This window comes from Polychytrium aggregatum (assembly GCF_025602895.1).
Source record: "Polychytrium aggregatum strain JEL109 chromosome Unknown BJ171scaffold_11, whole genome shotgun sequence".
Classification (NCBI taxonomy): domain Eukaryota; kingdom Fungi; phylum Chytridiomycota; class Chytridiomycetes; order Polychytriales; genus Polychytrium; species Polychytrium aggregatum.
In genome coordinates this window covers 283310-297165 of record NW_026516213.1, presented here as the reverse complement: position 1 = coordinate 297165, position 13856 = coordinate 283310, and the positions used below count along the sequence as shown (strand labels likewise).

The 13856-nt window shown below is 57.4% G+C and overlaps 4 protein-coding genes across 4 annotated transcripts; all 4 read left to right on the top strand.

The window, feature by feature from the left end:
• The first annotated feature begins 84 nt into the window (after nucleotides 1-84).
• Nucleotides 85-1968, top strand: BJ171DRAFT_566693 (Nse1 non-SMC component of SMC5-6 complex-domain-containing protein). The gene is made up of 5 exons (XM_053113427.1): nucleotides 85-372; nucleotides 559-636; nucleotides 802-953; nucleotides 1128-1245; nucleotides 1337-1968. Exons 1-5 carry the CDS (start codon nucleotides 133-135, stop codon nucleotides 1802-1804), a joined length of 1056 nt encoding a protein of 351 aa, XP_052968422.1. The 5' UTR covers nucleotides 85-132; the 3' UTR covers nucleotides 1805-1968.
• A 4592-nt stretch (nucleotides 1969-6560) lies between these two features.
• Nucleotides 6561-10275, top strand: BJ171DRAFT_422077 (AAA domain-containing protein; the record flags this gene model as incomplete). Its single annotated transcript, XM_053107524.1, has 13 exons — nucleotides 6561-6903; nucleotides 7021-7476; nucleotides 7598-7612; nucleotides 7725-8011; nucleotides 8131-8453; nucleotides 8640-8706; nucleotides 8790-8877; nucleotides 8992-9106; nucleotides 9202-9463; nucleotides 9694-9807; nucleotides 9885-9960; nucleotides 10030-10067; nucleotides 10141-10275. The coding sequence occupies 13 exons, from the start codon at nucleotides 6561-6563 to the stop codon at nucleotides 10273-10275; spliced, it is 2319 nt and encodes a 772-aa protein (XP_052968421.1).
• On the top strand, nucleotides 10065-11186 carry BJ171DRAFT_28682 (uncharacterized protein). Its single transcript, XM_053106930.1, has 2 exons — nucleotides 10065-10263; nucleotides 10370-11186. Exon 2 carries the CDS (start codon nucleotides 10403-10405, stop codon nucleotides 11153-11155), a length of 753 nt encoding a protein of 250 aa, XP_052968420.1. The 5' UTR covers nucleotides 10065-10263; nucleotides 10370-10402; the 3' UTR covers nucleotides 11156-11186.
• A 790-nt stretch (nucleotides 11187-11976) lies between these two features.
• On the top strand, nucleotides 11977-13834 carry BJ171DRAFT_473356 (uncharacterized protein; the record flags this gene model as incomplete). Its single annotated transcript, XM_053108697.1, has 3 exons — nucleotides 11977-12471; nucleotides 12576-13326; nucleotides 13425-13834. 3 exons carry the CDS (start codon nucleotides 11977-11979, stop codon nucleotides 13832-13834), a joined length of 1656 nt encoding a protein of 551 aa, XP_052968419.1.
• Nucleotides 13835-13856: the final 22 nt, after the last annotated feature.

The window sequence follows — 13856 nt, the reverse complement described above, 5'->3', positions numbered from 1 at the left end:
GGTCCGGCGCTCACATGACCGCGGCGGTGCTTGGTCGTTCTCCTCGCCATCACCTTCATTCGAGCTGCCCTCTCCAGCCATCTTCGCCAGCCATCTCCCCAGCCGTTGCGCATCAGACAGCCCGAGCCCACCATGGCAGACAGCGACTCCCTCGCCCGGACATCGAGGATATTCTTGCAGGCTCTGATTTCGTCGCCATTCATCAACGACAGTCGGATCAAGCACATACACCGAATCGCCTGTGAGCGAGGCGGGTACTCGCCGGACTCGTGGACCAACTTTCTGCACCATGTCGCCGAGCAGCTCTTGATTGTGGATATGGCGCTCAAGTCGGTGCAGAACCCGTTGACGGGCGAGGTCTTCTGGGCTCTGGTACGCTTCTTGGATCAGCTGGACTCGAGCATATGAGCGCCAGAGGCATCCGATCCAACATCGATCGCGGCGAGGCCCGTTGCAACGGCAGATCCGCTCTGCTTCGGTCTCCAGCTGCAGCTTCCTCCAGAGCCGATCGATTCATGGCACACAGCTAACTGAGTCGGGTTGTCGATGGATTCACAGACGAACATCAACGGTGACGACATTGCCGAAATGGCTACCGACCTGACATTTGCGGAAGTCTCCTTCTTCAAGCACATGGTATGGGGCAGCCTTGGCTGGAGATCCCAGGCATCTTGGTCGTTGCTATCGCATGTATGGTTGCTGCCATACACCCGACCCAATCCTGTGTCTCCACTAAAGCTCTGGCTGACAGTCCATCAGTGCGATCGGGCCTTGACTGACATTCGCTTCGACCCCGCTCAGGTCGAGCAGATCATGGTTACCGAAGACGAGACCTTTGAGGTATCATCGATGAAATGCCTCGCCGACTGCACACGACTGAAGCATCCGATTGCAAAGAAGGAGGCGCAGCGCTTGCTCGACAGCTGGGTCGAGCAAGGCTGGCTCCAACTCAAGTAAGACGACTGTGCTGGAGGAGCAGAGGACTCGACCCGGCTCGCCATGGACAGATACATTCGCCTGGTTGGACACACAGCTCATGCCTCTACCCTGACCGACACTATCAATTTCATCGCACCGTTCGATCGGATTGTCCTGTTGGACTCTTGCTGATCGGCCTGCATCGATAGCAACGGCCGCTATTCGCTTGGTCTGCGGTCGCTGATGGAGCTCGAGAGCTATCTCAAGGCCGAGTTTCGAGATTATGTTGCGGAGTGCTTCTTTTGTAAAAAGATTGCAACGATCCAGGTGAGGCCACTCTCGTGCAGCAACGCTGCCTGGCAGGGCCTCGATGATGGGATGCTGACAAGTTTGCACCGCAACTCGCATGCTGAACCAGGTCGAGCATTGCTCGACCGAGGGCTGCAATCTCCGTGGCCATGCAATCTGCTGCGAGCGATACTACACAAGACGGGCCGAGAAGCAGTGTCCGGAATGCAATTCGCCTTGGCGCCCTGTCGCAGCGACGCCATCGACGGTGTCGGCCTCTGGCCCAGTCCGGTCGCAGCGACAGCGCCGTCAGGACGACCGAGACGGCGACGAGGAGGACGAGATCATCGGCGAATCTCAAGCTGTAGACTATGCTGAGACACGGCGCTCAAAGCGAGCGAAGCCGCTCCCATCGAAATTCGTCAAGGACGAGAATGGCGACGATGAAGATGGCGGTTCCGACGCCGAGGGCAGCCAGCATGCGAATCGAACCGATGCCTCGAACGACGAGGATGCGGGCCCGTCTCGACGGGACCCGATGGCCTATCGCAACTATGGCTCTCGTCCAAGCCGGCGCATCGACAATTCGCAGCGGTAGTCGCGCTGAAGCCGTATCGCATCGGCACCACAGCTGGATCAACTGTAACAGCCCATCGAGGGAAATGGTGCAACAATGCGCTCTGAGCTGCTCCAGGGCCCAGCGCTGATGCCATTGCCACCCGGCTTTCAATAAAAAATAGGCGATCCCAGCGATCTGAGCGATGCGAGCAACACAATGCAGGGCTGAGAGGCCAAGCACCCTTTCCCAAACAGGAAAGATTGTGGCCCAAACGAGATTGCTTTCCGTCTTGGTGTGCTGCGCATGGCGCTGATCACTTTTCTGCCCTGTCCAACCAGCACGTCCTCGCTTGCTGCTCCTCTGGGCAGGGCATTCTGCCGTCATCTGTGCTCGCTCGCTCGCTCGCGAATCCTGGTATTGCCAGCGACAGTCTTCGGCCGCACAGCGCTCGGCCTGCACTGACATCCCACACATAGAGAGCGGGCCGAATTGACTGCGGCACACAACGCATCCCCAATAGCCTCCGTGCCGTCATCCGCCGCCCGCTTTTGATCCAGCCGTGCTTGCGCTTCATCTTTCCTGGAGGCATTGCCATACCATGAGCGACGGTCTGTGGCTTCGGGTGAGCGAAGCTCACGAAAAACATACGAGATCGCCTTCGATCGACCAGCTTCGCAATGGTAATGCTTCGTGTGCCAATGTCTGGTGTCTCCGCCGGATGCTGACGGCAAGAGCCTTGCTTCCGGACCCATCGCCAGTGAAGATGTGGGCAATCGCTGCGATGCTGACGGAATCCCTTCTGCTCTTCGAATCGCCTTTGGGCAGAGTTTATTGCTCTCACTTGCCAGTATTGGGCTGAATGTCTCGACCCGGACCGGCACATCTTGCATACCACTCCGGACATGTCGGTCGAGATCCTCGCTCTGTTCACCTTTCCCGAAAACAAGCACATCGACATCCCAAAGGACATCATCCGCAAGCAGATCTCCTCGTGTCTCCCGTGTATGGAGTCGTACCATGCGGCGAAGCAGTCCTTTGCAGGAAAATATGGCTCGATCTACTCGCCGGCGGCCCTCATGGCCTTTTCACAAGCCCTGGATCGATGGGACCTGTCTCGACTGGCCGAGAGTCTAACCAAGTATGGGCCGCTGGCTGTCTCAGGATCTCGTCTGTCGATTTCGCCTCGAGTCATCTATCGCACGGAAATCATCACGAGCGCCATCGTTCAGGGTTGCGCCTGTTCGTTCTGCCCCCGACCATCATCTCCGCGTGCCAGAGCCAATGTCCTCTGCCATTCCGGCTCATTCTCCATATCACTCCGTCTTTCTCTTTCCCTGGTATCCCACCGCGGCGGCTCTGCGTCTAGGTTTATTGACGAAGTCTCCAAGGACCCGACTCAAACCAAAGCCGTTCGACAGAAGAGCATCTTTGTGTTTCTGGAGCTCTTGGACCATCCAGGTTCGGCAGCGACGAGGACGCACTCTCTGGACCCCAAACATGATCGCAATGCATGGGCAGGGTGATATGTTGGGGGAGGGGAGGATTCATTTATCGAGAGCCATGTTACAGCCTGTTATCTTACGCCTCCTTCGCTGTGGTGCCATTCGTCGGGCAGAGCTGCTTCGATTCTCGTCGATCGGCCATTTATTCGCTCAGCTCGTATTGAAGACCCAAGCCAACTCCACCCTGACTCTGCGAGAGCGACTGCTTCCAGGTACCGTCGATGCAAACCTGCTGTTCCGTGATCGTTCTCCCGAGGGACCAGGTGGCTCCGGTCCAACCAGCTTGGACGCTAAATCTCGGCCGGCTCTGTTCAGGCATCCTGGTGTTGGCCATCCACCGCAATCCGGATATTCGGTCGTGGATCTTGAAGGTGATAGCAAAGGCAGCTATTAAAGTCGATGTCTCAGATGTCAAGGTTCTCGAGCCTGCCTTCCGGATCTTCTTCTCGCCGGTCATCAGCTTCCCCGCAGCATCGGAATACCTGGTGCATTCGAACAAGGGCGAGGTGTGGAAACCTCTGGCCGAGCTGTTGAGGCTATTCACACCTGCGGCTCTCGACGAGGGCCTGCTGATACCTTTCCCGGAGCTGGATCGTTTCTGCTGCAACGCCCTTCTTGATCTCGATGGAGGCCCATTTTGGGGGATCTTTCTATCCTTTGCACGGATGCTCAGCCTCAGCCAGCGAGGTTTCTGGCGCCGACCATCGTTCGACGTATCGCCCGCCGCTGTCTTCCGGCGGATTACAAGCCACCCAGACTTTGTTGCGTATCTGAAGACTCCCGCCAAAGACACGAATGAGGCGGCCTCGGAGTCTGCCTTCCGAGCCAATCTGGAATGGGTTGCGGCCCTTGTGGACCAGTCCTCTCTGGCCTCACGCTTGAGCCTGTTGGAAGAAATGCCAGCATTCCTCTACGGATACCACGACTGGACGCCGGCGGCTCGCAGGGCCTTCTCTCCACTCGCCGCTTCGATTTGGACGAGGCTTATACAATCGCATCAGCGGGGCGCGGTTCATGATAGGATCCTGTCGGCCCTGTGTCCGGTTCTTGTCGATTTCCCGGTCCCGGCTTCGATACGACCGGGCCTCATTCAACACATCCAAGACTGCTGGATGGCACATGCCCATCGAGTCGTGTCCGCCATGGATCAGCTCTGCCAAGCCGAATCGGCCACGATCGGTGAAGGAGCCATGCCCGACATGCTAATGGCGTCCTGGATCGTCGTCGTTGGGAAGATGGAGCCTTATCTGCAACGGGTCGTGCTCGATGTCATCCTCAGCCAAGGCGTGGTGGTGCTGTGCCCGATCGATCTCGGGGGGCTCTCGCCTGATCTGCACCCAGACATGGTGGCCGAGCTCAACGAGGTGAACAACTGGGTCTCGGATCTGCATTCTATCGTCTCTACGATCCTGGCGTCGCGCCTGGCTCAGCCAGAGACCGTCAAGATGCTGGCCGACATGCTCCAAACAAACATCATCAAGCTTGTTGTTTCTGGATCGCCCGAGGTCTCGGTACTGGCAACCAAGGTGCTTCTGAAAGTAACGGGCTGCTCCAGGTACGACTTGGCTTGCAATTGGCACGATCCCCCTCCCTTCACCAAACCCAGGCTTCTGCCAGAGACCAAGGTCTGATCGCCATAACGCATTCCTGTTTCCAGCCTCGAGGACGCCATTGCAAAGTACATCCGCGACGACCCCGATGTCTTTTTAGCAACAATGGACTCGACGCGGGATCAGATCATGGTGCATCTCATCGATGTACACTCGAACGACTCCGTGCTGGTTCTGCGCAAAATCATGCTGGTGTTCCTGCAGTTCCAAAAGTTCGCTCTTGGTCGGACAGGTGCATCAGGCTACATCTCGTTCGTGTGCCAGAGCAGTTGGCCGCTGGTCTGCAAGGCCCTATCGTCGGCCACTCAGTTGGCCAAACTCCCCAGCACCAACCCAGACGAGGTCATTGCGCTCCTGGCCTTGACTTTCGAGCACGTGCGGTCTCTGTTTAGCGACCGTGTGCTCTCGACAATCACGGACTCGAGCCAGTACCAGAGCTCATTTGAAGATACGGTGGAGCTGACGATCAAGTGGCTGCGAGCTTTTGACGAAGCGACAAAGAATCGCGCCTTTGAGACGCTCATGGTGTAAGTGACGGTGAAAGCAGCCCATCATTCATCATTTGCACGAACACATGTTCTCCGATCTACTCGAATACCAAGCTCCAGCCGCCTTGGTTTGCCTGCGGTGCTGGGTCGTTGCTGATTCATCTGAGTTATTGCATCCGCTCTTCCATGAAGGCTCTTGAGAAGAGCGCCTGATGTGCGCCTGCTGATTCCCAAGCGGTTGATCGATCTGATCTCGGCCTATGCCTATCAAGTACGCAAGTCGCAGCTTACAGAGCGCGAGCGCGAAGAGCTCATGCGATGGATCGATGACTACCAGATCAAGCACATCAACACTGCGATGGAGAACTTTTTCGACGATGACGAAATCATGCACTGGCTGGACCAGAATCCAGACATGGGGATCCCCTCCGGAAGCGGGGGAGCCACTCCGGTAGAGCTCGGCAGCCCCATCAGCGACGAAGTGAAAGTGGAGTCATCGATACCTGCCCCGAGGAAGAGCCTCGGCTTCGAAGGTCGCGTGATTGTCTTGGACGATGTCGAGCCGATAAAGTCTCCGCCTGTGGTGAACCTTGCTTCTCCAAAGTCGCCGTCTTCGAAAGAGATCGGCTCGTCCTCTCGGAACGCCTGGCCTAAGAGCAAGCAGTCACCTCAGAATCGCGTCCAGAAGATCCTTGTCCCCGACAGGGCTGTTGTGGACCTTACAAGCACCTCCAAGTCATCGGTGATGCAGTCTCGTGCGACAGCAGCAAAGCCTGTGGAGCCCGCGGCAAAGTCTCCGCTACCAATACACCGAGCAGCCGTTTCTCCGGGATCAGGCAGCCTATTCCAGAATCTGGCAAAGTCGAGCCAGGTAGCGCCCAATATCATCCTGAAGAAGCCTATGGTCGCCAAACCAGCCCTTCCGAAGCCCTCTGCAAACTTGTCCAAGCTTCAGCAGCTCCGAAAGGAGATCATTGCCAGCGAGTCGAGAACGGGGGCATTCGTACCGAATCGTGGTCAGCCTCGCCGTCCCCCTGTCATCGGCTCGGCACCCCTGCGACCCGCGCGCGTGGCTCCCGAAAATCGAAGTGGAATGGTCCTTGGCGGCTCCGATTCCGAAGACGACAGCGGTCTGCGCGATCTCGCAGCAGATCTTGTTCCGAAAACGGGGTCCGTTCAGAAGCGCTCGATTCAGATGCTGGACTATGGCGTTGGCGTCTCGGGAAAGCGGCCCCGCGGCCGCTTGATCAACGAGCCCACGACTGCCAAGGACGAGCCTCTGCGTGACATCAACCAGCTCCATCGACTCATCCTTGAGTGGAGTTTGAACCTCTCTGATGAAATCCCTCCGAACTTCAAGTTCAACTTGACCAACGTTCCCAGCACTTTCCGCAACGTCGAAGAGTACGCCGCGACTTTTGAGCCGCTACTCGTGCTAGAATGCTGGCAGAAGCTGATGAAGGCCAAAGAGGAGCTGAACATGGACGATACCACGGAGCTCACTATCAAGGGTGTCCAGGCAATCAACGACTTTCATGGTAAGCTGAATGCGTGAATGCGTGAATGCGTGAATGCGTGAATGCGTGAATGCGTGAATGCGCTGCTCGACTTCGACATCCGCCAATGACCCTGACCCACGAGCTGTGAAATCGCAGACATATCGTTCGCTATCTCGTCGGATATGGCTCGTCAGCGCGACCTTTCCGAGTCCGATCTCATCCAAATCTCCGAAAGCCGGGCCGCTGATGGTGGCCAAATCGCGATTCTGGGCATCATCCGCTCGATGCAGTTCAGAAAGAACGAATGCAGCCTCGTTTGTCGCGTGTACCTTGCCAAGCGCTACAACTATATTCCAAGAATGAACGTCGGCTCGGTTTGGAGGGCCCTCAGAATCTTTGCCTTGACCCCGGTCGAGCGCGAGTATGCGGCCATGATTCTGCTGTCGTCATGCTCGCTTCTCCCTCAGATTCTCCAGCCTCAAAAGGCACCCAAGCCGACGTTTTCTCGAGGGCAAGTGGATGACATCATCAAGACGTACAACGTCAATCCTCCACAGGCCGAAGCAATCTTGGCTGCCCAACACCAAACCACAGGCTTCACACTGATTCAAGGTGGCTGGCTGGCTTGGCTGTCGCTGTGTGTGCGGGTTCGACGGACTGTGCGGGTTTCCTTTGCACGCAGCATGTGATGGACACAGCACTAAACTGGCTATGGTTGTATTCGCAACAACAGGTCCACCCGGAACAGGTACATTCGTCGCTGAGAAACAGTCTCCAACGTGTCGATGTGCATGATATACATTTGACGAGCTGCCTTGTGTTGCATCTAACAAGCATCGCTCTGCCTATCTGACCTGCAGGCAAGACCCAGACCATCCTTGGAATCATCGCCTCGCTTCTCAGTCCAAAGAATGTGATCGCAGTTCCAGTGGCAGATCGCAGCAAGTCAGTCGAGGCATCGTCCACAAAGGCAACAGCCAACAAGCGCAGGCTTCTCTGCTGTGCGCCATCCAATGCTGCCTGTGATGAAATCGTCCGCAGAGTCAAGACGGGCATCCCCCTTGGCAATGGCACGATATTTCGACCCAAGGTTGTGCGAATCGGAAAACCTGAGGTGATCCACGAGGTCGCCAAGGAGGTCTCCCTGGTAAGCAATGAGGCTGTGGTGCCGTTTTGAGTAGCGTGGTCCTGCTGCGCCGTGCGGTGATAAACGGGCTCTGCGATACACACTGCGCGCTTGCTGAAGCCAAATTGCATTCATTGCAGGATACCCTCGTAGAAAAGCAGCTGAAAGGTCAGGATGTCAAGGCCGAGTACGACCTTACCCAAGACGAGTCCTTGGCTCAGAAAGAAAGCATTCTTCGTGAAAAGATCAGGGCCCTGAGCGACAAGCGAGACGCACAGCGACGGGAAATGAGCGAGTCCCGAGGAGACGGATCGGACCAAACAGTCAGGGAAATGTCGCAGAAGATCCAGGAAATTGGGCGAGAACTTGATGCCATCCGAAGCCAGCGTCAGAATGCGATCAAAAACATGGACCAGGCGCGGCACCGTGCCCGAGCGAAGGTCGTCTGGGACGCAGATGTCGTGTGAGTTTCGGCGATGTATTTGTTCGCGCCGCTCCTGCAGCATTCTACTCTATCGACGAGCAGTGCCGCCACAGCGCCCGAGATGGGATGGGATGGGATGGGATGGGATGGGGTGCCGCCCTCCTTCCTCGGGCCATCTGGGCATCTGGGACTTTTTTCTCAACCCACCTCTGTCACTTCGTTCAGGTTCTGCACTCTCACTTCGGCCGGCCATGAGCTTCTGGGGTCAATCCAAGATCTTGTATTCCCGACGGTTGGTGATCTCGCTCGCCGATGGCGCCTGGTTACCATGTCCTCCTAATGACTCCAAATATTCTCCTAACACACGTGCCTCAGGTTATCATTGACGAGGCGTGCCAATCTGTAGAACTCCAGACGCTCATCCCGCTTCGGTTTGGGGTCCGAAAATGCATCATGGTTGGAGGTGGGTGCCGCAGTGACTCCTCGAGCTCTGCCCCGACTTTTTGCAGTGGCATCCCTCGGCCACGCACCGATCGCTGAACGTGAATGTTGCACTAACATGGATCTGCCGACACAGATCCCAACCAACTGCCCCCTACGGTCGTGTCGCAGGTCGCGCAGAGCTATTCATACGAGCGGTCTCTCTTCCAGAGAATCATGGAGTGCTCACGAGACTCTGTTCACTTGCTCAGGTAATGATCCTATTTAGCTGGCTACGAGTGCGTCTGTGAGCGGCGGACACGATGGCGATGCTGATCTGCAGTCATTGACCGTGCGCGCCTCGCAGCATCCAATATCGCATGCACCCAGAGATATCGGCATTCCCGAGTCTGTTTTTCTACGACTCGGCGCTCAAGGACGCCGATGGCATGGCTGAGAAGTGCTCGGCCCCATGGCACACAAACCCGAGCTTTCCGCCATACTGTTTCATGGATGTGCACAGCGGCCGCGAAGAGCAAAGCCGTGGATTCTCACTGTTCAACATGGAGGAAGTTGGCGTTTGCGTCAATCTTGTTGATTACCTCTGCCGCTCATACCCAAAGCTGAAGGTGAGTGACCACATGCACCACGGGTTCGTTCGTGCAAATCGGTCTGCTGAGGTCACTGTCGAGTCACGACCTTCCCTAATCTCACCCGGCGATCTGCATCATGTCCACACGATATTATCCAGTTTGCTGGGAAAATCGGCGGTGAGTCCAACGCCAAGGTGGCCTCGCTGCAGGCGCTCCATAAGGTTGCGGATGTGCCTTTGCCAACAGACCGAAGCACTGACATCTAGATGAACCCCCCCTTCTCAGTTATCACCCCATACAAGCGACAGATGCGAGAATTGAGATCAGAATTCATGCGACGATTTGGCTCGGCCGTTCTAAAGTACATTGATGTCAACACGGTGAGTAGCTGGGATCCCTGTTGATGGCGTGGTCTCTTGACCGACTGTCTGACCCGAGCATTGCCCATGGCCATTAGATCGATGGGTTCCAGGGCCAAGAGAAGGAAATCATCGTCCTTTCCTGCGTCCGAGCGAGTCAAGGTAAGCCATCCCGTGCGCAAAACGAACCTCTGTGCTGGCTCACAGCATCTGACAAGCCCAATTGCGTGTACATCTATCCAGACAAGGGAATCGGCTTCCTGGGAGACGTCCGCCGCATGGTAAGTGAATCGCCCAGCAGCATGTGCCTGCGTAGACCGCATTGAGTTCACTGACACCACAATTCTTGTTCAGAACGTTGCATTTACTCGTGCGCAAAAGTCACTCTTCATCGTTGGCAATTCGGAATCACTGCTTGGCAATCCAACATGGAAAGCCCTCGTGGTGGATGCAGAGCGCCGCAAAGTGTCGTTCAAGGTCAGTTGGTGATGCGCAAGCGCAAGAATATCAGGGTGGATACAACTAGGAAACTGGCCCCTCCTCCATATTAACGATATCGTCGGCGATACCCACGCCGTCACAGGTCAGCCGCAGCAGCTTCCCGCTGAGCGGACCCATGTCGACCAATTTGGTTGATGCTTCTGCAGCATCTGCGCCGAGGGCCAGCACTTCAAACAAACCTCGCAACCAGGGCCACCGAGACGACAGCCGCCAGAAGGCGCCCCCGAAGGTTGTGAAGGCAAGCACGGCTGGCCAAGGCAGCAAAGATGGCGCAGGATCACGACCAAGTCATCGTGGCGACAGCTCGGTCTCGGGCGAAAGGTCAACCCCCGCAGCGCCGCCGCAAAGTGCCGACCGGCTCGAGGAGCGAAAGAAGCGTGCGCCCAAAGCAGAAGACCAAGGAGCACCGAGCCGCAAGGGCCAGCCCAGCAGCGATCAGCCGGAGAGCCGGGGATCGAGCAGGCCAAGAGAGCGAGGACTCAACGAAGGCAAGCAGGCGGAGCGCGAGAAAGCGCCGTCCAGGGAAAGCGACTCAACCAAGGAACGCAGCCGTTTGGGCGATCGTCCTCGAGAAACAGGCGGCGGGCCCTCTGGAAATCGCTCTGACAGCCACGCAAGGCGCCCGGATGACGCTCGGAGCCATACCACCGACCGCTCTCGGGAGCCGAGCCGCAACAGCGATCGCGACAGAAGCAAATTCGGGGACCGAGATTCATCCCATCGGCCCAGCAGCGATCCAGCCCGAGCCCATACGAGCCCGTCAGAAGGATCCGCGGCCCGGCCTGCAAACGACAAGAGAAAGATATCCGACCGGCTTGGTGAACCAGTGCCGCCCAAGGAGTGGCACAAGAAGCCGAAGCACAGGTGATTTCGGGGCTGTGGCGGGTGTCCCCAAGGAGATCAACACCGATGGCGTGCCCAGTGGGCCATTCACTGCAAATACAAGCCGGATGCGTCCGCTGTAAAGGGGCAGTCTTGTTGCAAGCAGCGCCAGCTGCAGCACAAACAGGCCGGTCGATTCGTCGGCCGGACCCTTGTCGCTGCTGCAGAAGCACCTGGGCCACAGGCAGGGTTTGATGTTCGCACTTTCAGTACAGAGCGAGCGGGTGGGCGGCCAGCGTTGAGCTGGAATCGCTGCTCCATGAGAAGTGCGGTCGGGACCAGGCTGATCGCAGCGCGGATCAGGGCCATGCTGAGGACACGTTTCTCCGACAAACAGCGGAACCTCACGATCTCGCAGCGTCCCAGCGGCAGCGACACGGGCTCGCTGGGAGGATCCGAGATCGCGAGATCCCGACAGACATCGAAGATCGGATGGGCCAGGCCGCGATCTGATTTGGCGACGCCGCGCGCAGGCGTTGATCACGTGAGTCGGTGCTGCGCCACGGTCTGTCCAGGCTGCCCAACTCGGTTCGGGCAGAGCACTGCAGCAAGAGCCGTGGCGGTGGTGGTGGGGGAGCTGCGTCCGATCTGATCTCAAACCTGCCGATCGGGAATGGTCCTGGCGGCGTTGGCTCCCCCACCCTCGACAGAGCATCACATCCCCGCCAGGGCATTCAAGCCCCAGCGACTCTCTATCCTCATCGATTCGCCAGCTGTCCCCGTCGCTCATATCGACGGATCGACTTGCAATCGCAGCCCAGCAGCCAGCGCATCGGCACCCCCAAGTCTCCTCATACGCATTTGTCCATGTTCGTCCAGCGCAGCCGCCCGTGGGTCTGGGCCTTTCTCGCCCCGCTCCTCTGTCTGTTTCTTTCCGGTCACGCAGCAAGTCTCAGCAGCCCCAGTTTCGACCTGGCGCCGAAAAACATCGTCATCGTGTCCGTGCCTGCATCCGGGCATGCCAATCCCTTGGTCGTCCTCGCCTATGAGCTTGCAGACCGCGGCCACAACGTAACCTTTGTCACCAGCGTCAGCTACAATATCCTCGAATATGCCCGCAACTCGACCATCCACTTCCACCGCTTTGTGGAATCCCTCCCGTTCAGCGAAAACATCAACGAGGTTGCCAAACTCCAATCAACGGACGGAGGGTTTGTCACCAGAGTCATGGCACACACGAAGGCTGTCGGGCTCGCTGCCCGGGTGATGACTCCGTACCAGTATGATATCATCAAGGAAGTTGTGACAACCGTCAAGCCCGGCACAGTCGACTTGATCATTGGCGATGTCTTTTCGGCACAGGTAAGGCGGCAGGGACTGGTTTTGTTGTGCTTGCCGCTCCATCGTCGACCCTGAACGTCTCCATCACGGCATTCATCCTGTCCTCGGCTTGCCTACTAACCCAGGCAGCAGATATCCTCAGCCAAGTGCTCGGAACCTTGTGTATCTGCCACTATTTTTCGATCACCACGACTTACTACAATCCCCGCAATGTGTTTGTCGAGAACCTCTACTTGACTATATACGACGGCGGCGCCGATCCTGTCATGACGACAATGTCGGTTCTGAAGCGTCTTCCGGGAAAGGCATTCTTGCAGTTTGTCAGTGGCCTTCGGCTGAAGGCCCGTCGTCAGCTCTACGAGAAAGCAAAGGCCGAGCTCGCCCAGTATCTGCCTGCGACCGAGAAGCCGGCCCAGCCCATTATCAGTCTCGTCAGCAATGCCTGGGGATTCCATCCCGCACAGCTCGCTGTCCCAAGCACACGCATGGCCGGCATCTGGGTTCCTGAGGCACAGAGCCTGGATGTTCAGCCCGACCTGAAGCACTGGCTCGACGGCGCCAGCCGCCCTGTAGTCTACGTCTCGACCGGCACTGTCGCCCACCCCTCGAACGAGACGCTGCTGGCATTCTACGAGGCATTCAGTGCCGCGACCGAGTTCCAGACCCTGTGGTCGCTCAAGAAGGTGTTCCAGAACAACCTGAGGGAACTGCTCGGCGACCAGGAGTGGCCCGAACATGTCCGGATCGAGAGCTTCGTGCCGCAGCTTGCCGTGCTTGACCACCCCGCAGTCCAGATCTTTTTCACCCACGGCGGCTGGAACAGCGTCTCCGAGGGTCTCTGGACGGGCACGCCGATGCTTGGAATGCCATTCTTTGGTGGGTATGCCAGCATTGGCACGGAGGTAATCTGAACAGATGGTGCGGGACCAACTGCATACGACGCCGCTGCTAACACTCCGCTTCATCCATCACAGGCGACCAAACTTACAATGTGGCTCAAACGGTTCGTCTTGGCCTCGGCCTCATGATTGACAAGAACATCATGAGCTCACCCGACAAGGCTGCCACGATCCAGTTGATCCAGGACAAGCTCCACACCATCCTGCGCGACCCATCCTTCTCAAGCCGCTCCAAACACTTCCAAAAGACATTCCAGGTCATGGGCGGCGTCAAGAAGGGCGCCAACATTGTTGAGGAGATCCTGGCCATCGGCGATACCACTGTCTACAGCTTCCCCGACAACACCAACGCCGTCATGGCGGCCATGGCCATCCTCGGACTGGTCGGTGCTGCCGTGACTTTCGGGATCTACCGACTGGGCGCCTGGGGACTCGGACGACTGCTCAAGAAGCGCACGCCATCGGCCAAGGCCAAGGCCGAGTGAAACCGAGTGAACCCAAGTGAGG